General features: G+C 50.1%; 1 protein-coding gene across 2 annotated transcripts in view; it reads right to left on the bottom strand.

The window, feature by feature from the left end:
• The window catches only part of SIM1 (SIM bHLH transcription factor 1), a 93416-nt gene that overhangs the window by 69503 nt on the left and 7294 nt on the right, over nucleotides 1-16619 (bottom strand). For both annotated transcript variants that reach the window (XM_060190714.1, XM_060190715.1), the window contains exons 3-9: nucleotides 14142-14224; nucleotides 8696-8785; nucleotides 7885-7993; nucleotides 7680-7765; nucleotides 6496-6695; nucleotides 6244-6350; nucleotides 5034-5181 (exon numbers count right to left, since the gene is read on the bottom strand). In XM_060190714.1, the coding sequence (XP_060046697.1) occupies nucleotides 5034-5181; nucleotides 6244-6350; nucleotides 6496-6695; nucleotides 7680-7765; nucleotides 7885-7993; nucleotides 8696-8785; nucleotides 14142-14224 (823 nt within the window). The remainder of the gene's footprint in view (nucleotides 1-5033; nucleotides 5182-6243; nucleotides 6351-6495; nucleotides 6696-7679; nucleotides 7766-7884; nucleotides 7994-8695; nucleotides 8786-14141; nucleotides 14225-16619) is intronic.

The following is a 16619-nucleotide window of genomic DNA, read 5'->3' as shown; positions in this document are numbered from 1 at the left end:
ACTTCATTTGCTAAGACAATGTCAATTAGCAGTGTCCATCCAGATGTGGGAGGTAGGCATCAAACACACTGCAACCTGCTCGTTATGACAGCCTGTCAACACAGACAGAGCCTCTTGATGGCAATTCATTTAGGGCTTTCTGCACATTTGCGGCTATCAGATTTTTCCCTAAGATCTTTATACACAGAACTGGAGCTGAGACTCATAAAAAGGGTAATCAATTTAGCCTTTGTTTTCACTTTGTGTGCTTGTGTATTTTCTTGCAATATTCATTCAGAGGTGAAGGCATTCCGCAGGGAGGGAAAAACAGGTTCCATACAGTTTTTCTTTCTGTAAATCATTTACTGCCATTATGGTGTGTTTTTTTTTTTAATTTTATATAAGTTGATAGCCTAATCCTGTAGCACTAAAAAAAACAAAAAAGTGTGTAAAGTCAAGGACAGAGTGAACAGAACCAAGTAGGCTCAGTCGCTGGAAAGCATGATATTTCAAAATGACAACAAACATAAATTAAGTCTGCCCACTGGGAGGTCTACCTTGCGTTCTGACCATCTACATGGCCTGCTGGTGGATAAAAAATGAGCAGGGACTGCAGGTGCCCACCAGAGAACAGCCGGTCTGTACAAGGCCGGCAATGTCTCAGACATACAAAGCACTTTCTTCAATAATGTCCATTTCTTTTCCACGGTAAGCAGACATAATGTTTCACTCTCTGATACTTCCGCTTCACGGAGTGGCTTATTTCATGAATTATGCCTTGCAATTTTCCCATGTTTGTTTTTAAAATATGAAAAAAGCACCTCTATAATAAAATAGATGATTCTGTCTCATGAAATCCCAACTGTTGGTATAATGTCTGCTCATTTTAAAACCTGCGATCTTTTTACTGTGACAAGGGTCTAAAAGAATGACTTTAACGTTGCTTGCTAAGATGGAGGAAATCAATCCTTCTGCGCAGCCTATGGACACTTTCTAACACTGAATTCTCGTCAAAGTCAAATTCATTTTCCAAGTCTATTGAATTAAGTTTTCTTATTAAACAGAGCACAAAGTAAATAGTCTTCCTGCCAAACACAATATCCCCAACTACTACATTTTTAATTTGGCAATTTACAAAAGCTTGTGAAGTGAATCTCAGCCCTTGTCACCTATGATAAAATCCAACTCCAAATAGGACCCTTTAGCCAACTTCCTCATATCAGAATTGCATTTCTACAAAGTGTCTGGTGTGCCAACTCTCCCAAAGGAGATCCTGAGGGCGCCTCTAAACAATCACAAGCATTCCAGCCTCTACCCTACTCACCCCCACCAAATAAATTCAAATGTGCACACAGCAGAGTTCATCAAGGCGGCCAGCCTAGGCCACTGCACTTCCACAAGCAGTTCCCAAACCCACCACACAGCACACAGGGACACGGCCAGACAGGGTGGTTCTAGACAGAATAAAGCTCTGGACTACTGTGCCCAGAGGTGGGGGTGAGGAGTGGGCTCCTCCAGTCACTGAGTTCTGGGGTTGGACTCTGGCCAAGGAGTGGGGCATTAGCCTCCTTCTGAAGGTTCAAGTCAGACCCTCCTGGTGTGTTAACTTCCCCACCCCCAGCCTCTCCCCCTTTGCAGATCAGGGGAAACACTGTGCCTTCACTCACATTGGAGACTCTGGTTAAAATTAAGAACTTCAAAATCCAGATTTGAAACAGCGAAACAGATGTCCTGTCTTCAAACTATAAATGGCTCCTTAAGTCGGGCCCTTCCCCACCCCACCCCTCCATTTTTCCTTTCTGCTGCATTAAGTTTTATTTAATGCAGAGTTTGCTTAAAAGGGGGGGGCAGGCAGTGGGGCACTGGGTTGAGCGCACACGTTACAGTGCAACAAGGACCTGGGTTCAAGCCCCTGGTCCCCACCTGCAGGGGGGAAGCTTCAGGAGTGGTGAAGCAGGGCTGCAGGTGTCTCTCTGTCTCTCTCCCTCTCTATCTCTTCTTTCCTTCTCAATTTATCTCTGTCCTGTCAAATAAGATAGAAAGAAAAAAAAGGCAGAGTAAATAACATAATGGTTATGCAAATAGACTCATAGCTGAGGCTCCAAAGTTGTAGATTCAGTCCCCCTCACTACCATAAACCAAAGCTTATCAGTGCTCTGGTAAACAAAAAAAAAAAAAAGGAAAGAAGAAATGGCCACTAGGAGTGGTGGATTCACTGAGCTCCAGTGATAACTCTGGTGGCAATAAGGGGGGAGGAGGTTTGAACAGAAGCGCAGCGGCTTAAGCGCACATGGAGCAAAGCGCAAGGACCGGCATAAGGATCCCGGTTCGAGCCCCCGGCTCCCCACCTGCAGGGGAGTCGCTTCCCAGGCGGTGAAGCAGGTCTGCAGGTGTCTGTCTTTCTCTCCTCCTCTCTGTCTTCCCCTCCTCTCTCCATTTCTCTCTGTCCTATCCAACAACAACATCAATAACTACAACAATAAAACAACAAGGGCAACAAAAGGGAATGAATCAATAAATGAAAAAGAGAGAGGAAGGAAGGGAAGAGGGAAGGAAGGAGGGAAAGAATGGAGAAAGAGGGAGAGAGAAAGGAAGAAAGGAAGAGAGAGAGAGGAAGAAAGAAATAAAGAAAGAAAGGAAGGAAGAAAGAGAAGGAGGCAGGAAGGGAGAGAGAGAGAGAAAAGAAAGTGGCCACTGGGAGGGGTACATTCACTGAGCCCCAGTGATAATTCACTGATGGCAATAAGAGAAAGAAAGAGAGAAAGGAAGAAAGAAAGAAAGAGAAAGAGAGAGAAAGAAAGGCAGAGAAAAAGAGGAGAAAGGGTTAAAAAGAGACACCTCACCATGATTTATATCATTTAATACTATTTATATCATTTAATAAATAGCTATATCTTATATACTTAAAGGACCAGTTGCTTCTGGTCTCTCTATAATCTGGCCTAAGATTATAGGTGATTTAATATTTCAAAAAAAAGTCACTATTAGAAATGCCTCAACAATTTAAGCCCACTAAAATTTAATTTAAATTTAATTTAAATTTAATCAGGTGACCAATTTAAAACCTTAAGTGCAAAAGCACAAGGACCGGCATAAGGATCCCGGTTCGAACCCCCGGCTCCCCACCTGCAGGGGAGTCGCTTCACAGGCGGTGAAGCAGGTCTGCAGGTGTCTGTCTTTCTCTCCTCTCTGAGAGACCTCTGTCTTCCCCTCCTCTCTCCATTTCTCTCTGTCCTATCCAACAACGACAACAACAATAATAACTACAACAATAAAACAACAAGGGCAACAAAAGGGAATAAATAAAGTAAATATTTAAAAAAATTAAAAAATTAAAAAAAAGAGAAGAAGCAGAAAAAAAAACCTTAAGTGCTTAAATTGAAGGAATATACACTCAGAACTGGGGTTTATGCATAAAAAAAAATTGAGGCAGTGGTATGGGAGGTAGCACAGTGTATAAAGCACTGGACTCTTGAGCATGGGTTCCTGAGTTCAGTCCCCAGCAGCACATGTAGAGTGTTCTCTAGTTATTTCTCACTATCTTCCTCATGAATAAATAAATAAAATATTTTAATAAAATATGAGACAGTCTATCTGTTTTCCCCTTCTCACATTGATTAAATAGTGATTTATAAGACTATAAATTAATAGGACTGTATATTAACACCATTCCCACCAACAAAGGTCTGTGTCCCTACCCCCCCCCCACACACACACACACAGTCTCCTACAGTGAAGCTGAAAATCTACCTGTCCCCTCCCCCCAGAGGTTTTCCCTTTGCTGCCCTAGTCCAAACTCAGTCAGATTCTGCTTTGTGTTTCCCTCTCTGTTCTTTCTTCTACCTCAGTTTCTGTTAATAAGTGGGATCACCCCATATGCGTTTTTCTCTTTCTGACTTACCTCACTTAACATGGTTTCTATAACTCCATCCAAGATGGGTCCGAGAAGGTGCATTTTTTATTCCTAATAGCTGAGTAGTATTCCGTTCTGGATATAGACCACAACCTTCTCAGCCACTCATCTGTTGTTGGGCACCTGGGTTCCTTCCAGGTTTGGCTTTGTGAATTGTGCTATTATGAACATAGGTGTACACACATCTTTTTGGATGGGTGTGTTTGGTTCCTTAGGATATATCCCTAGGAGAGGAATTACTGGGTAATATGGAAGGTCCATTTCTAGCCTTGTGAGGGTTCATTTTCAAGTAAACCAAATTCCCAAACAACTTGGTAATAATAACAACCACCTGTTGCCTTCTTAAACTCTAAGACAGCAGGAACCTTCCCCACTCTGTACACAGCCCCCATTTCTCCCAGTCCTGGGACCTCTGGGGCTTTGCTCATTTTCCTGCAGACTTCTCCTGACCCAGACCATTTGGTCTTGCACCTGCTGAGCTCAACCAAATCAACGCAACGGGTGCCACCTCGACACGTTTCACTTCAGACTCTGTCCAAAGACACCAGGTGTGGAATGTCAACTCTTCAGCTCCACTACTCAGCCACCACGTTGCAGATGCTACCATGACGCCAACCTGACTTCCGTGCGCTGATGCCAATGTGTCCTGGAACCTCCCCTCCCCAGAGCCCTGCCCCACTAGGGAAAGGCAAAAACAGGCTGGGGGTGTGGATCCACGTGCTAACACCCATTTTCAGTGGAGAAGCAATGACAGAAGCCAGAACTGTCACCTTCTGCTCCCCATAATGACCCTGGGTCCACGTTCCCAGAGGGATAAAGAATAGAGAAGCTTCCAGTGGAGGCAGGGGACACGGAACTCTGGCGGTGGGAACTGTGTGGAATTGTACCCCTCTTAACCTACGGTCTTGTCAATCACTACTAAATCAATGTTTGTGTTGGGGGGTGGGGAGACTAGAAAGCAAATATGGACTGTGGGTGGAGAAACTCCTAAATCTTTCTCTAGGATTTAAGGTGCAGGAAACCTCCCCGTTAAGACAAAAAGTGCCACCTCTGGGTGCTGCCCTCCCGGGGGCGTGTGGACAGGAAGCACAGACCCTCCACCCCAGACCGGGAGCCTCCCGCAGCCCGGGCTGTCACTCACGTGAGCACGTAGTTAACGCTGACTATGCAGTGTGGCCGGGAGGAGCGGCTGTTGTGCACGATGGTGGCGTAGCTCTGCATCCACACCCAGCCTCCGTGCTTAGCCAGGAACCTGTAGTACTTGGTGGTCACCTGGCCCTTCACCAGCACTGGTGGGGAGAGAGAAAGAGAGAAAGAGGGGGGGGGAGGGGAGAGGGGGAGAGGGAGAGGGGGAGAGGGGGAGGAAGAGGGTGAGAGAGGGAGAGGGGGAGAGAGGGAGAGGGGGAGAGGGGACAGGGGGAGAGGGAGAGGAAGAGGGAGAGGGAGAGGGGGAGAGAGGGAGAGGGGGAGAGGGGGAGGGGGAGAGGGAGAGAGGGAGAGGGGGAGGGGGAGAGAGGGAGAGGGGACAGGGGGAGAGGGAGAGGGGAAGAGGGAGAGGGGGAGGGGGAGAGGGGGAGAGGGGACAGGGGGAGAGGGGACAGGGGGAGAGGGGGAGAGGGAGAGGAAGAGGGAGAGGGTGAGAGAGGGAGAGGGGGAGAGGGGACAGGGAGAGGGAGAGGGGGAGGGGAGGGGGAGAGGGGACAGGGAGAGGGGGAGGGGAGGGGGAGAGGGAAAGGGGGAGAGGGGACAGGGAGAGGGAGAGGGAGAGGGGGAGGGGGAGAGGGAGAGAGAGAAGGCAGCCTGTGGCGTCTCTGCCTGCAGCCCCCGCGGGTGGGGGTGGGGGTCTCCTGTGGGTGCTAATAACCGCTGAGACTACCCACCACAGTCCCAAACAAATTGATCGCCCTGTTAATCTGCATCGAGTGCTCTGGCCCCCGTCGCCCTTAGCAAAGGGAGGGCACTGCAAGTTGGTTCTAACTGGAAAAGGAAGGGTCTGGAGAAGTGGATTGTGGCCGGGCATCTTCCTAGGTCCCCAGAGAAGAAGGATGTTTGTTCAACTCCAAGCTGTTTCAAAAGCCAGAGCGTGTGTGCCCAGGCTGTCCAGCGGAATGGACCCGTCTTGGAGTTTGTGCTCGCCTTTCTGCGTATGGATAGGAGAAGAAGACTGAAGGGAGGCTTGGGCCTGGGGGCTTGGAGAGTCGCCCTCCAGCTGGGGATGATGAAGCAGTCACCAGCAGACCCTCACAGACCTCTCCACTGCTAGGGGCTTAAACCAAGGCCTCTCCCCGCCCCCACCCCCAGGACCAGCCTGCTCTGCTGGGCGCTGGGGGCCGCCTGCGGTGGGGACTTACGCAGGTGGTGAGCGCAGCGCAGGTGGAAAGTGTCGCAGCCATGCACGTGGTGGTACAAGGTCTTCTCGATCAGGTCCTGGGGCTCGTAGCCCGTCAGCTCTGCCACTCTGCAAAGAGCAACGAATCCGGCCACTTGAGCGTGGGGCCCGGAGGGGCCGGCCGCACCCACGCCATCTCGGACCCTGGTGCCCAGATCAGCCCCTCTCCCGGTCCCCCGTGAGGGATGGAGCTGCCCTGGTCTTCCCCACCGACCTGGAGTCCAGGAAGATGAGCTTCATGTCCAGGCTGGCCCGGAACATGAACATGTTGCTGTGCAGCTTGATCTCCGTGACGGCGCTGGGGGGCAGCGAGTGGCCCACGGCCACCAAGCCCACGTTCTGGTAGCAGCCGTCGAAAGGGGACATGTCCAGGCTGTACTGGCGGATCTTCAAGTAACCGCTACAGTGAATGACCTGCGGTGAAGGAGACTCCACCTCAGGCCCCAGGCATCCCCAGAAAGGTGGGTCGGAGGGGAGTGGAGGGCACAGGCGGTGGCGCACCTGGGTGGCACACGGAGGACAGTGTGCAAGGACCCAGGTTCGAGCCCCTGACCCCCACCTACAGGGGGAAAGCTGTATGAGTGGTGAAGCAGGATTGCAGGTGTCTCTCTGTCTCTCTCCCTCTATCTCCCCCTCTCCTCTCGATGTCTCTCTGACTCTGAGCAATAATAAATAACCTTAAATTTTTTAAAAAGAAGATGAGAGAGGTATTGAAACATCTTGAGACTTTCTAAGGCCACATCCCCTTCACTGAGGGCTCTGAGGTTGTTGGTGTTCTGAGCTGTACCCAGGAAATGACTGTACCTCCCTGCCGGGGTCCAACACCTCGCCAGCAATAGGGAATCTGGCACAGAAAAGACAGCCTTGGAACCTGCATCCTAGTCACGTTTCAACCTCATCAAACAAGTAAACCTAGCACTTGAAATAAAGGGTTCAGGTGGTCTGGGAGGTGGCGCAGTGGATAAAGCACTGAGCTCTTAAGCATGAGGCCCTGAGTTCAATCCCCAGCAGCACATGTACCAGAGTGATATCCAGTTCTTTCTCTCCTCCTATCTTTCTCATGAATAAATAAATACAATTTTAAAAAAGAAACTAGAAAGATTTTTAAAAAAGAAAAAAGAAAGAAAGGGTTCAGAATTCGGCACCGTAAGAAAGCTTTCTGAATTCACTGGAATCAGCCTTAAGGCTCACTCACCTATGGGTCCCAGGTTCAGACCCCAAAGGCTGGACAGTCTCTGTACCCAGAGAGACTTAGTCTTAAAAGTCCCAGGTGTTTACAAAGTTCAGCCCGTGCCTTTGAATGACAGGTTGAGGCCGCGCCCTCCAGGGCAGCAGATGGCAATGGCTGCCTGGGATTCTTTTTGGGGGGAAAGTGGATCTTCCTTCTCAGGCACTCACCTTGTAGCCTCCACAAGTGAGGCCTGCATTCCTCTTAGCTAAGACGCACTTCATCCTCAAGAAGAACGAACGCTCAATCTCATACTCTGGAAGGGAGGTACAAAGGGCAGAGCCTGAATGCGAGCTCTACAGTGCTGGCAAGCCTGGTGGCCTGTGGGGCGGAGGGGTGTGCCAGCCAACTAGCCGTGCTGGGCAGGGGCCTCACCCTGTACGAAGTGCGAGTGGTAGGGCTGATGGGCCGTGAGCACTGCAGTCATCTCGTCGTGGTCTGCAGGATGGATGTATTCATAAATGCTATTCCCAGTCAGTTCTACCTGTAAAGAAGAGAGGGTCAATATCTCCGAAGTGCTAGAAGTCCCCAGGAGAGAGACCAAGGGATCTACAGGACCATGAGAATGGGGGTCAGATGCCAGCACCCACCCTGAATTCTCACTACTAGGCTGTGGCCTCTATCAGTCTACTACGCAGCGATGAAAGAAAGCCATTATAATTATAAAATTATAAATAATATAATTATAAAACCATTATTGTAGGAAGCAGCAGCTCCCTACAAATATCTCGAAGTGGGCTGGGGAGACAGCATAACGGTTCTGCAAGACTTTCTTGCCTGAGGCTCCCAAGTCCCAGGTTCAGTCCCCAGCACCACCATCAGCCAGAGCCGAGCAGGGCTTTAGTTGCTCTCCGTGTTTATCTTTCTCTCTGTGTCTCATTAAAAAATAAAGGTCTTTTAAATGTTGATTTAAAAAACAGTATTTTGAAGCTATTGCATGTCACAAGTATGCAGTGACACCTTGTGTTGTCTGGGGTTGGGGGGGGACCTAAAAGGCCAGGGAAGGAGAAGAAGGGAGGGTCCAGACCTTTAGCCATCAGAGCTGATTCCATTCTCTAGCCAAGCACATATAAAACCTAGACAAACCTCTGAAGCCCTCCTCCCCCAGCCCACCTCCTGCCTCCAGTGCCAGCCGGCTTATAAACCCGACAGGCTGGAAAGCCAGCAGTGTGGTGCACTCACTCACCTGGGAAAGCCCCAGGTGGACCGAAGCTGTTTCTGAGATATACATGATCTTCCCATCTGGGGCCACCACAAAGATGAAGCCGTCCAGGGTCTAGAGGGACAGACGGAAACAGAGCTGAGTGGAGAGCCCTCTGAGTCCCCAGAGGGAATCGGGGAGAAGTTAGGGATGTTCTCCAGGAGTTTAGAAAAGATGAAGAGAGGGTCTGGCAGAAAACCACCACCAAATTCACTCCCTCGACCATTCCCATTTTATAAGCAGCTGGGACAGGCAGCGCCGCGGGGGACCTCAGCTCCAGGGAGACTACATACAGCTGCGGCCACTCAGTCGGGCCTTACGGGGAGAGACCACGAGCTCAGGCTCTGGGGCTGAGGGTCACTGGCAGAACCAGTGGCCTCCTGGGTCAGTCTGGGTGGAGTCCTTTGTAACCACGTTTAATGACAGAGTCTCGGCTGGGTTTAGGAAGCAGACAGTGGGAGATGTGGAACGGCTGTAGACAGAAGGAAGCCGGCCAGTGTATCTGCAAAGAGCCCAGAAGAAGGAGACTTAGAAGAGGAGAGGCTTTCAGGCGGCAAGTCCATAGACAGTGCTAGACTAGGGTGTGAGTGAGTGAGTGGGTGAGTGCGTGAGTGAGTGAGTGAGTGAGTGTGTGTGTGTGTGTGTGTGTGTGTGTGAGTGTGTGTGTGTGACTGTGTGTATGTGTGAGTGTGTGTGTGACTGTGTGTATGTGTGAGTGTGTGTGTGTGACTGTGTGTATGTGTGAGTGTGTGTGTGTGACTGTGTGTATGTGTGAGTGTGTGTGTGTGACTGTGTGTATGTGTGAGTGAGTGTGTGAGTGTGTGTGTGTGTGACTGTGTGTATGTGTGAGTGTGTGTGTGACTGTGTGTATGTGTGAGTGAGTGTGTGAGTGTGTGTGTGACTGTGTGTATGTGTGAGTGAGTGTGTGAGTGTGTGTGTGACTGTGTGTATGTGTGAGTGAGTGTGTGAGTGTGTGTGACTGTGTGTATGTGTGAGTGTGTGTGTGACTGTGTGTATGTGTGTGTGAGTGTGTGTGTATGACTGTGTGTGTGTGACTGTGTGTATGTGTGAGTGTGTGTGTGACTATGTGTGTGTGAGTGTGTGTGTGTGACTGTGTGTGTGACTGTGTGTGTGAGTGTGTGTGTGACTGTGTGTGTGACTGTGTGTGTGACTGTGTGAGTGTGTGTATGTGTGAGTGTGTGTGTGACTGTGTGTATGTGTGAGTGTGTGTGTGACTGTGTGTGTGACTGTGTGTGTGAGAGTGTGTGTGTGACTGTGTGTGTGTGTGACTGTGTGTATGTGTGAGTGTGTGTGACTGTGTGTGTGTGACTGTGTGTATGTGTGAGTGTGTGTGTGACTGTGTGTGTGTGACTGTGTGTATGTGTGTGTGTGACTGTGTGTGTGTGAGTGTGTGTGTGACTGTGTGTATGTGTGAGTGAGTGTGTGAGTGTGTGTGTGACTGTGTGTATGTGTGAGTGTGTGTGACTGTGTGTATGTGTGAGTGTGTGTGTGACTGTGTGTGTATGGCTGTGTGTGTGTGACTGTGTGTATGTGTGAGTGTGTGTGTGTGAGTGTGTGTATGACTGTGTGTGTGTGACTGTGTGTATGTGTGTGTGTGACTGTGTGTGTATGACTGTGTGTGTGTGACTGTGTGTATGTGTGTGTGTGACTGTGTGTATGACTGTGTGTGTGTGACTGTGTGTGTGTGTGAGTGTGTGTGTGACTGTGTGTATGACTGTGTGTGTGTGACTGTGTGTATGTGTGTGTGACTGTGTATATGTGTGTGACTGTGTGTATGTGTGTAACTGTGTGTGTGACTGTGTGTATGTGTGTGTGTGACTGTGTGTGTGACTGTTTATATGTGTGTGTGACTGTGTGTATGTGTATGTGACTGTGTATATGTGTGTGACTGTGTGTATGTGTGTAACTGTGTGTGTGACTGTGTGTATGTGTGTGTGTGACTGTTTATATGTGTGTGTGACTGTGTGTATGTGTGTGTGACTGTGTATATGTGTGTGACTGTGTGTATGTGTGCGACTGTGTGTGTGTGACTGTGTATATGTGTGTGTGACTGTGTGTGTGTGGCTGTTTATATGTGTGTGTGACTGTGTGTATGTGTGTGTGACTGTGTGTTTGTGTGTGACTGTGTGTATGTGTGTGTGACTGTGTGTGTGTGACTGTGTATATGTGTGTGTGACTGTGTGTGACTATATGTGTGTGTGACTGTGTGTATGTGTGTAACTGTGTATGTGTGTGTGTGACTGTGTGTGTGTGACTGTGTATATGTGTGTGTGACTGTTTATATGTGTGTGACTGTGTGTCTGTGTGTGTGACTGTGTGTATGTGTGTGACTGTGTATGTGTGTGTATGTGTGTGTGACTGTGTGTGTGACTGTTTATATGTGTGTGTGACTGTGTGTATGTGTTTGACTGTGTATGTGTGTGTATGTGTGTGTGACTGTGTGTATGTGTGACTGTGTATATGTGTGTGTGTGTGTGACTGTGTGTATGTGTGTGTGTGACTCTGTGTGTGTGTGTTTACACTAAAACATCAAACTGACAGCCTCTCCTTGAAGAAAAAAAGTCTTGGGTTTTCACTGTCCATGTATCTCGAAATGAAGCTTCTGTCCAGACAGGGGAAACAGTGATGGGTCAGATCCTGCTCTCAGGTAGTTGGGAGTCCCACAAGGACACTGGCACCGAAGACTGAAATCATGAAAAGGCCGCTGAACAGGGAGTGCTACAGGGGCCCAAAAGCTGAGTGGCCTGAGGTTTGAGGAGCAAGCAGAGAAGTCCTGGAGGAGCTGTTTGGGTACAGCCTTGAGGACACATGGCCTAGGCAGAAGGAATGACAAGGCAGTTAGTTAGCTGTAGGGGGCGGAGGGTCTGGTGTATGAATTTGGTATGCCAGAGCTGAGGCTGAGATCTAAGGTAAGGCATCAAGTTTCCAACAGAGAATTCTAAGCTGGAAACAACATGCTCAGATCTGTTTGTTGTTGTTTGGTTGTTGTTTCTTGGCCTGTGGACAGTGGGGATAAAGAGATCAGAGCTGGTTGAACCTGCACTGGGGACATCACAAGAGAGTTGGGAAGGAAAAGCTAAAATTCAAAGATAGTCTGGCTGTAGAGTTTAGAAGGGCAGACAGAAAACTGGAACGGATTCTGGGGTCTCAGTAAAGCATTATGTGAATTGCAACACCACAGGGGCCAGATGGTTAGGCTAGGCGCACACATCACAGCGCACGAGGGCCTGGGTTCAAGCCCCCAGCCCCCACCTGCAGGGGAAAAGCTTCATGAGAGATGACGTGCAGGGGTGGGTCTCTCTCTCTCTCTCTTTCCTTCTCTATTCCCCTCTTTCAAGGTTCTACTGTCTCTATCCAATAACAAATACATAAAAGATCTAAAAAGGAAAAATCCTTTTTTAAAGAAAATGTAACAAAACCTGTAAAAAATTAAGGAAACATGAGAGTCTGTGTGAGTGCAAGTGTGGAAGGAAAAGATGATGAATTCTTGTGCTGGAAACAAACTCCTGTTTCACGTGGATCTCCATGTGGATGTGTGCGACTGACTGCAGGAGCTTAAAGATCTGGGCCCGGGCTGGAGGAACTATGTATATCAAAGAGATCAGAGAAGCTCTAAATTGGGAGGCGTTGGAGCTGTGGGTCTTAGAGTTGTACCCTCGGGAAACGGGGATATTTACAGCTGGTCAGTGATAAGGAAGTCAGAGGAGCAAAGCGAGAAGAGGCATTCCCAGAACCCTGCTACTTTAGAAACCACCAGAGAGTGGTCTGGGAGATGGCTCAGTGGATAAAGCACTGAACTCTCAAGCATGAGGTCCTGAGTTCAAGCCCCAGCAGCACATGTACCAGGGTGATATCTGGTTCTTTCCCTCTCCTCCTATCTTTCTCATTAATAAACAAAATCTTAAAAAAAAAAAAAAAGAGAGGAGAGAAAGAAAAGAAAAGAAAAGAAAAGAAAAGAAAAGAAAAGAAAAGAAAAGAAAAGAAAAGAAAAGAAAAGCAAGGCACCAGAGAGGGGAGAGAGCAGGAGAGCAGCATGGTTACATCCATCAGGAAACCCCCTGTAACCTTCCCCATTTTCAGACGGCCTCCTTCAGGCTTCTTTGCCCTTCTTCCTTCTTTGCCTTACCTACCCCACCTGTTCTGCTGTGCGATGCACCTGGGAATGGTGCAAAATGGCTTTGGTGCAGATGTAAACTCAGCGAGAGCAGGGTTTTCTGTCTGGCGCGCCGGGCCTCGCTCTATCTGTGGCCTGAATATTAGAACCGGTAGGGTCTTGCGCTAGATGTCTGTCTGGGATGTCAGACTGCAGGGGTATCTGACTGAGGACTCGGGAAAGCAAGGAAACCTGAAAGTGTAATTAAGTCGTGAGGCCTTGGGGACAAAGAAGAAGAAAGTGATTGGGCAAGAGCTGGAAAGGACTGAGGGATTGTGTGGGCTTTGTTCTCTTGTTTGTACTGATTGGGGTGGAGGGGTGGGTGTGGGAGGGATGTCACTAAGAAACAAATGAAGGGTGTCCCTGAGAAAAGGGAGGGGCAGGGCCTTTCTGCTAACACCCGGAGGCCTGGAGGACTTCCAGTGTCCCTTTGCTGGGGCCTCCTGCTGTGAGCTGGTACCTGACCCACCAGAAATCTGGCCCCAGTGTCCCAGAGGCTGCTCCAGTGAGACCCCCACTGGAGGAGTTCGTGTTGGGTGGGCCAGAGTAATTAATAATAATAAATAAATAACAATAATAATAGAGGGGGTGCTGGGTGGGAGACAAGTGTCAGGCCTAAAATGCCACTGGGAGTTTGACTATTTTAAATATTTGCTAGGAGACTTAAGTGGGCAACGGGTAATTTAAAACAGTGTACACAGCAAACAAGGAGGTAATGGGAGCCTGTGAGTTGGTTGAATTCATTACCTGGGGAGGTGTGTGTGTGTGTGTGTGTGTGTGTGTGTGTGTGTGTGTGTCTGCCCCAGGGTCCGTGCCCGGCCTGTGCTGACCTAGGTGAGAGATGGGACAGGCCCGGGAAACTCCGGGAAGGAGAGACCGTGAATCCAGACGCAGCTGGATCTGGAAGCGTGGGCTTACAGCACTGGCAGGCATTTCTGCTGGATTCCCCTCTTATTCCCTGTGTAAACCCTTCGTTTCTAGGTGAGCTGCTGGGCCCCAGACCCCTTAGGCTCCATCTGTGGACTGGTGTCAAATGCAGCCCCTTCGTCTTTTCCGAAGTCCTAGGCCAGCTCCCATCCAAACCTCACTGTCTCTGCTTTACAGGACAGCCCGCATCCACACACTTCAGAACTAGAGGTTTTGAGTTTGGAGAGGGCATCAGGACTGGATCCCAGTTTATTCTGCAAGCCCTGGGTGGGCCCAGATCCCCTCCCATCCCAGAAACAAACACAATGTGAGGCCAGCCAGTGCGGGTACCTGGAGCAGATGGGATCCCAGTTCTCTGCCAACGTTGTCCAGGGGGCTAGTTCGACTCGAGTGGCCCCACGCTTCCCCGAGCCCTGTGGAGACACGGACACAGCTTTGAGGGAGGGCCAGTCCACCGTGATGACAGTCTGAGACAAGCCTCAGCTGCCCACCTGCAAAGTTCTCTCTCTCTCTCTCTCTCTCTCTCTCTCTCTCTCTCTCTCTCCCTCTCCCTCTCCCTCTCCCTCTCCTTCTCCCTCTCTCTCTCCCTCCCTCTCTCTCTCTCCCCCTCTCTCTCTCTCTCTCTCTCTCTCTCTCTCTCTCTCCCTCTCTCTCTCTCCCCCTCTCCCTCTCCTTCTCTCTCCCTCCCTCTCTCTCTTCCTCTCTCTCTCTCTCTCTCTCTCTCTCTCTCTCTCACACACACACACACACACAGCTGTAAGGCTGAACAGAGGTCAGATTCCCTCTCCCAGACCGGCACACCTAACCCAGCCCCCAAGATCTCAGAGATCCAGCTAAAATATCTCCCCCTCCATCCCAAGTGTCCAAGTTCACAGGACAGCCTATGCCCTGAAGATTTACCCTACCCCCACACCTCCCTACACACACACACACACACACACACACACACACACACACACACGCACACACGCACAATACCCCAGGGATAACTTTTTGTGTTTACAGAACTGAGGAATACTACTTCCCACCACAGGTTCTCTAACCATCCGCATCAACAGGCCACAACCACCCCTCCCCCCCCCCAAGCTGGCTGTCCATCTGCAGCAACTAGAAGCAGCCAGCCAGGTCCAGCCAGTGCCCAGTGGGCTTCTGATTGGCTGCAGGACTCTCCAGTCACTCTCCTCTAACTTTAATCCCCGTAGGGAAAATCCCTTGGCAGTCTTCCTTCTGGTGCCTTTCACCTCCTAGCCCTCCCCTACACACCTCAACCTCTCTCCTCCCCAGGGGAAAACCCCACGGGATCCTGCGCAATGAGTTGGTTTCAGGTGCAGACACTGTCTCAGCCATGGTTCCATCCTTCTCCGGATAGAATCGCGGCGGCTCTCCCTCCCCGGCACCTGGTATTAACAGAGGCAGCCTCTTCCTCCCCAGAGGCCACCCCCACTAAGATCTTTCACTGCTTTGGCAGAAATCATTTCTTCTACGATGCCCAAAAAGAAAAAGAAAATTCTTAGAATACTTGTGGTTATTATTATTTTTACAGGGAACTTATCGTAACCACTGTTCGTAGAAAGAAAATAAATAAGGTAGAAAGAACAACAAACAAACAAAAATAAAACTTGCCCAAATCAAGATTACACTGCGTTGGGGTAGTAGCTTTGTAACAGGGCTGAGGCCGAGAACATGAATCATTTTAAGTGAACAGTGAAAGTCTTTTCTGTGCACACCACTGAGATGGTCGTCTTAGCAGGACCCCTCACAGGCTAACTACTTTTAGGAGCCTCGACAGCATCAAGTACAGACCGGCTGTAATAAATACTGAGGTGAGGCAGGGCTTGTAGAATCCAACGTGGAGGTGGACTCTTCAAATGGGCCGCTCAGGAATTGTTTCTGAAACAAGCGATCAAAAGCCCTGCTGGGCTGTAACGTCAGTGCCCCCCCTTAAGCGCGAATGTGTGTGAGTGGGGGCTGGGGGTGTCTTTCTGGGTGTTTGCACATGTAAAGAAATCTAAGGATTCGCCCTGCAAACATTGGAGCTCCGCAGCCCCGGCCAGGCCCCTCTGCGCCTCTGGGGTTCCCCCCAGCCCCTTTATCCTGCCCCAGCTTCCCTCCCCAGGGCTATTCCAGCGCCTGGATCCCCCCCTCCAGGATGCCCTCCAGGTGTTCATACAGCAGGGCGCACACCCTTGCCCGTGACGCCTGGCCTCCCCATCCTCCTCTGTCAGTCAAACGAACCTCCCTTTTCTGCTGGGGGGGTGTGTCTGTCTGCACCCGGCTCACAAGGGGGGAGCCGCTTTCCCACCCGGATCCTGGGGAAAATCTCCCGAGCGCTGGGCTCGGGGTTAAGTGCGGCTTCGGGACTGCAGGTGCCGCCCTTGGCTGGCTGTAGTCTGGGGTTGCGGCCTCATTAGTATGCGCCTGCCGGGAGAAAATCAGCCTTCTCCACAGGTTAATAAGTAGTTGGTCCTGGGGCAGGTTAACCGGGAAGCCCCCCTCTCCCCCCCCCTCCGCACCCTGCTCTGCCCACCCCCACCCCACACACCACCACCACATTTTAAGGAACCTTCTGCTTTTCACGTCTCTTGAAGTTCCTGGATGAACTCTCCACCGCTCAGTTGTGTCTGGGTTAATGTTTTGCAGGGGCCTGACTGCCCTCACTCACCTGCCCGGACTTCCCTGACCTTCAGCCGGGCCAGAACACCTCCCCAAACCCGAGGCTGGCTCCCGTCTGTCTCCCCCAGATCTGAGGGTGTCAGAGACTCCCCTTCACCTCCAGCCTACTCTCACACGGCTCTCCCTCACCCAGTT

The sequence above is a fragment of the Erinaceus europaeus genome, chromosome 4, assembly GCF_950295315.1.
Source record: "Erinaceus europaeus chromosome 4, mEriEur2.1, whole genome shotgun sequence".
In the NCBI taxonomy this organism is placed as follows: Eukaryota; Metazoa; Chordata; class Mammalia; order Eulipotyphla; family Erinaceidae; genus Erinaceus; species Erinaceus europaeus.
Note: the sequence above shows the minus strand (reverse complement) of the source record. Positions and strands in the feature narration are given on the sequence as shown.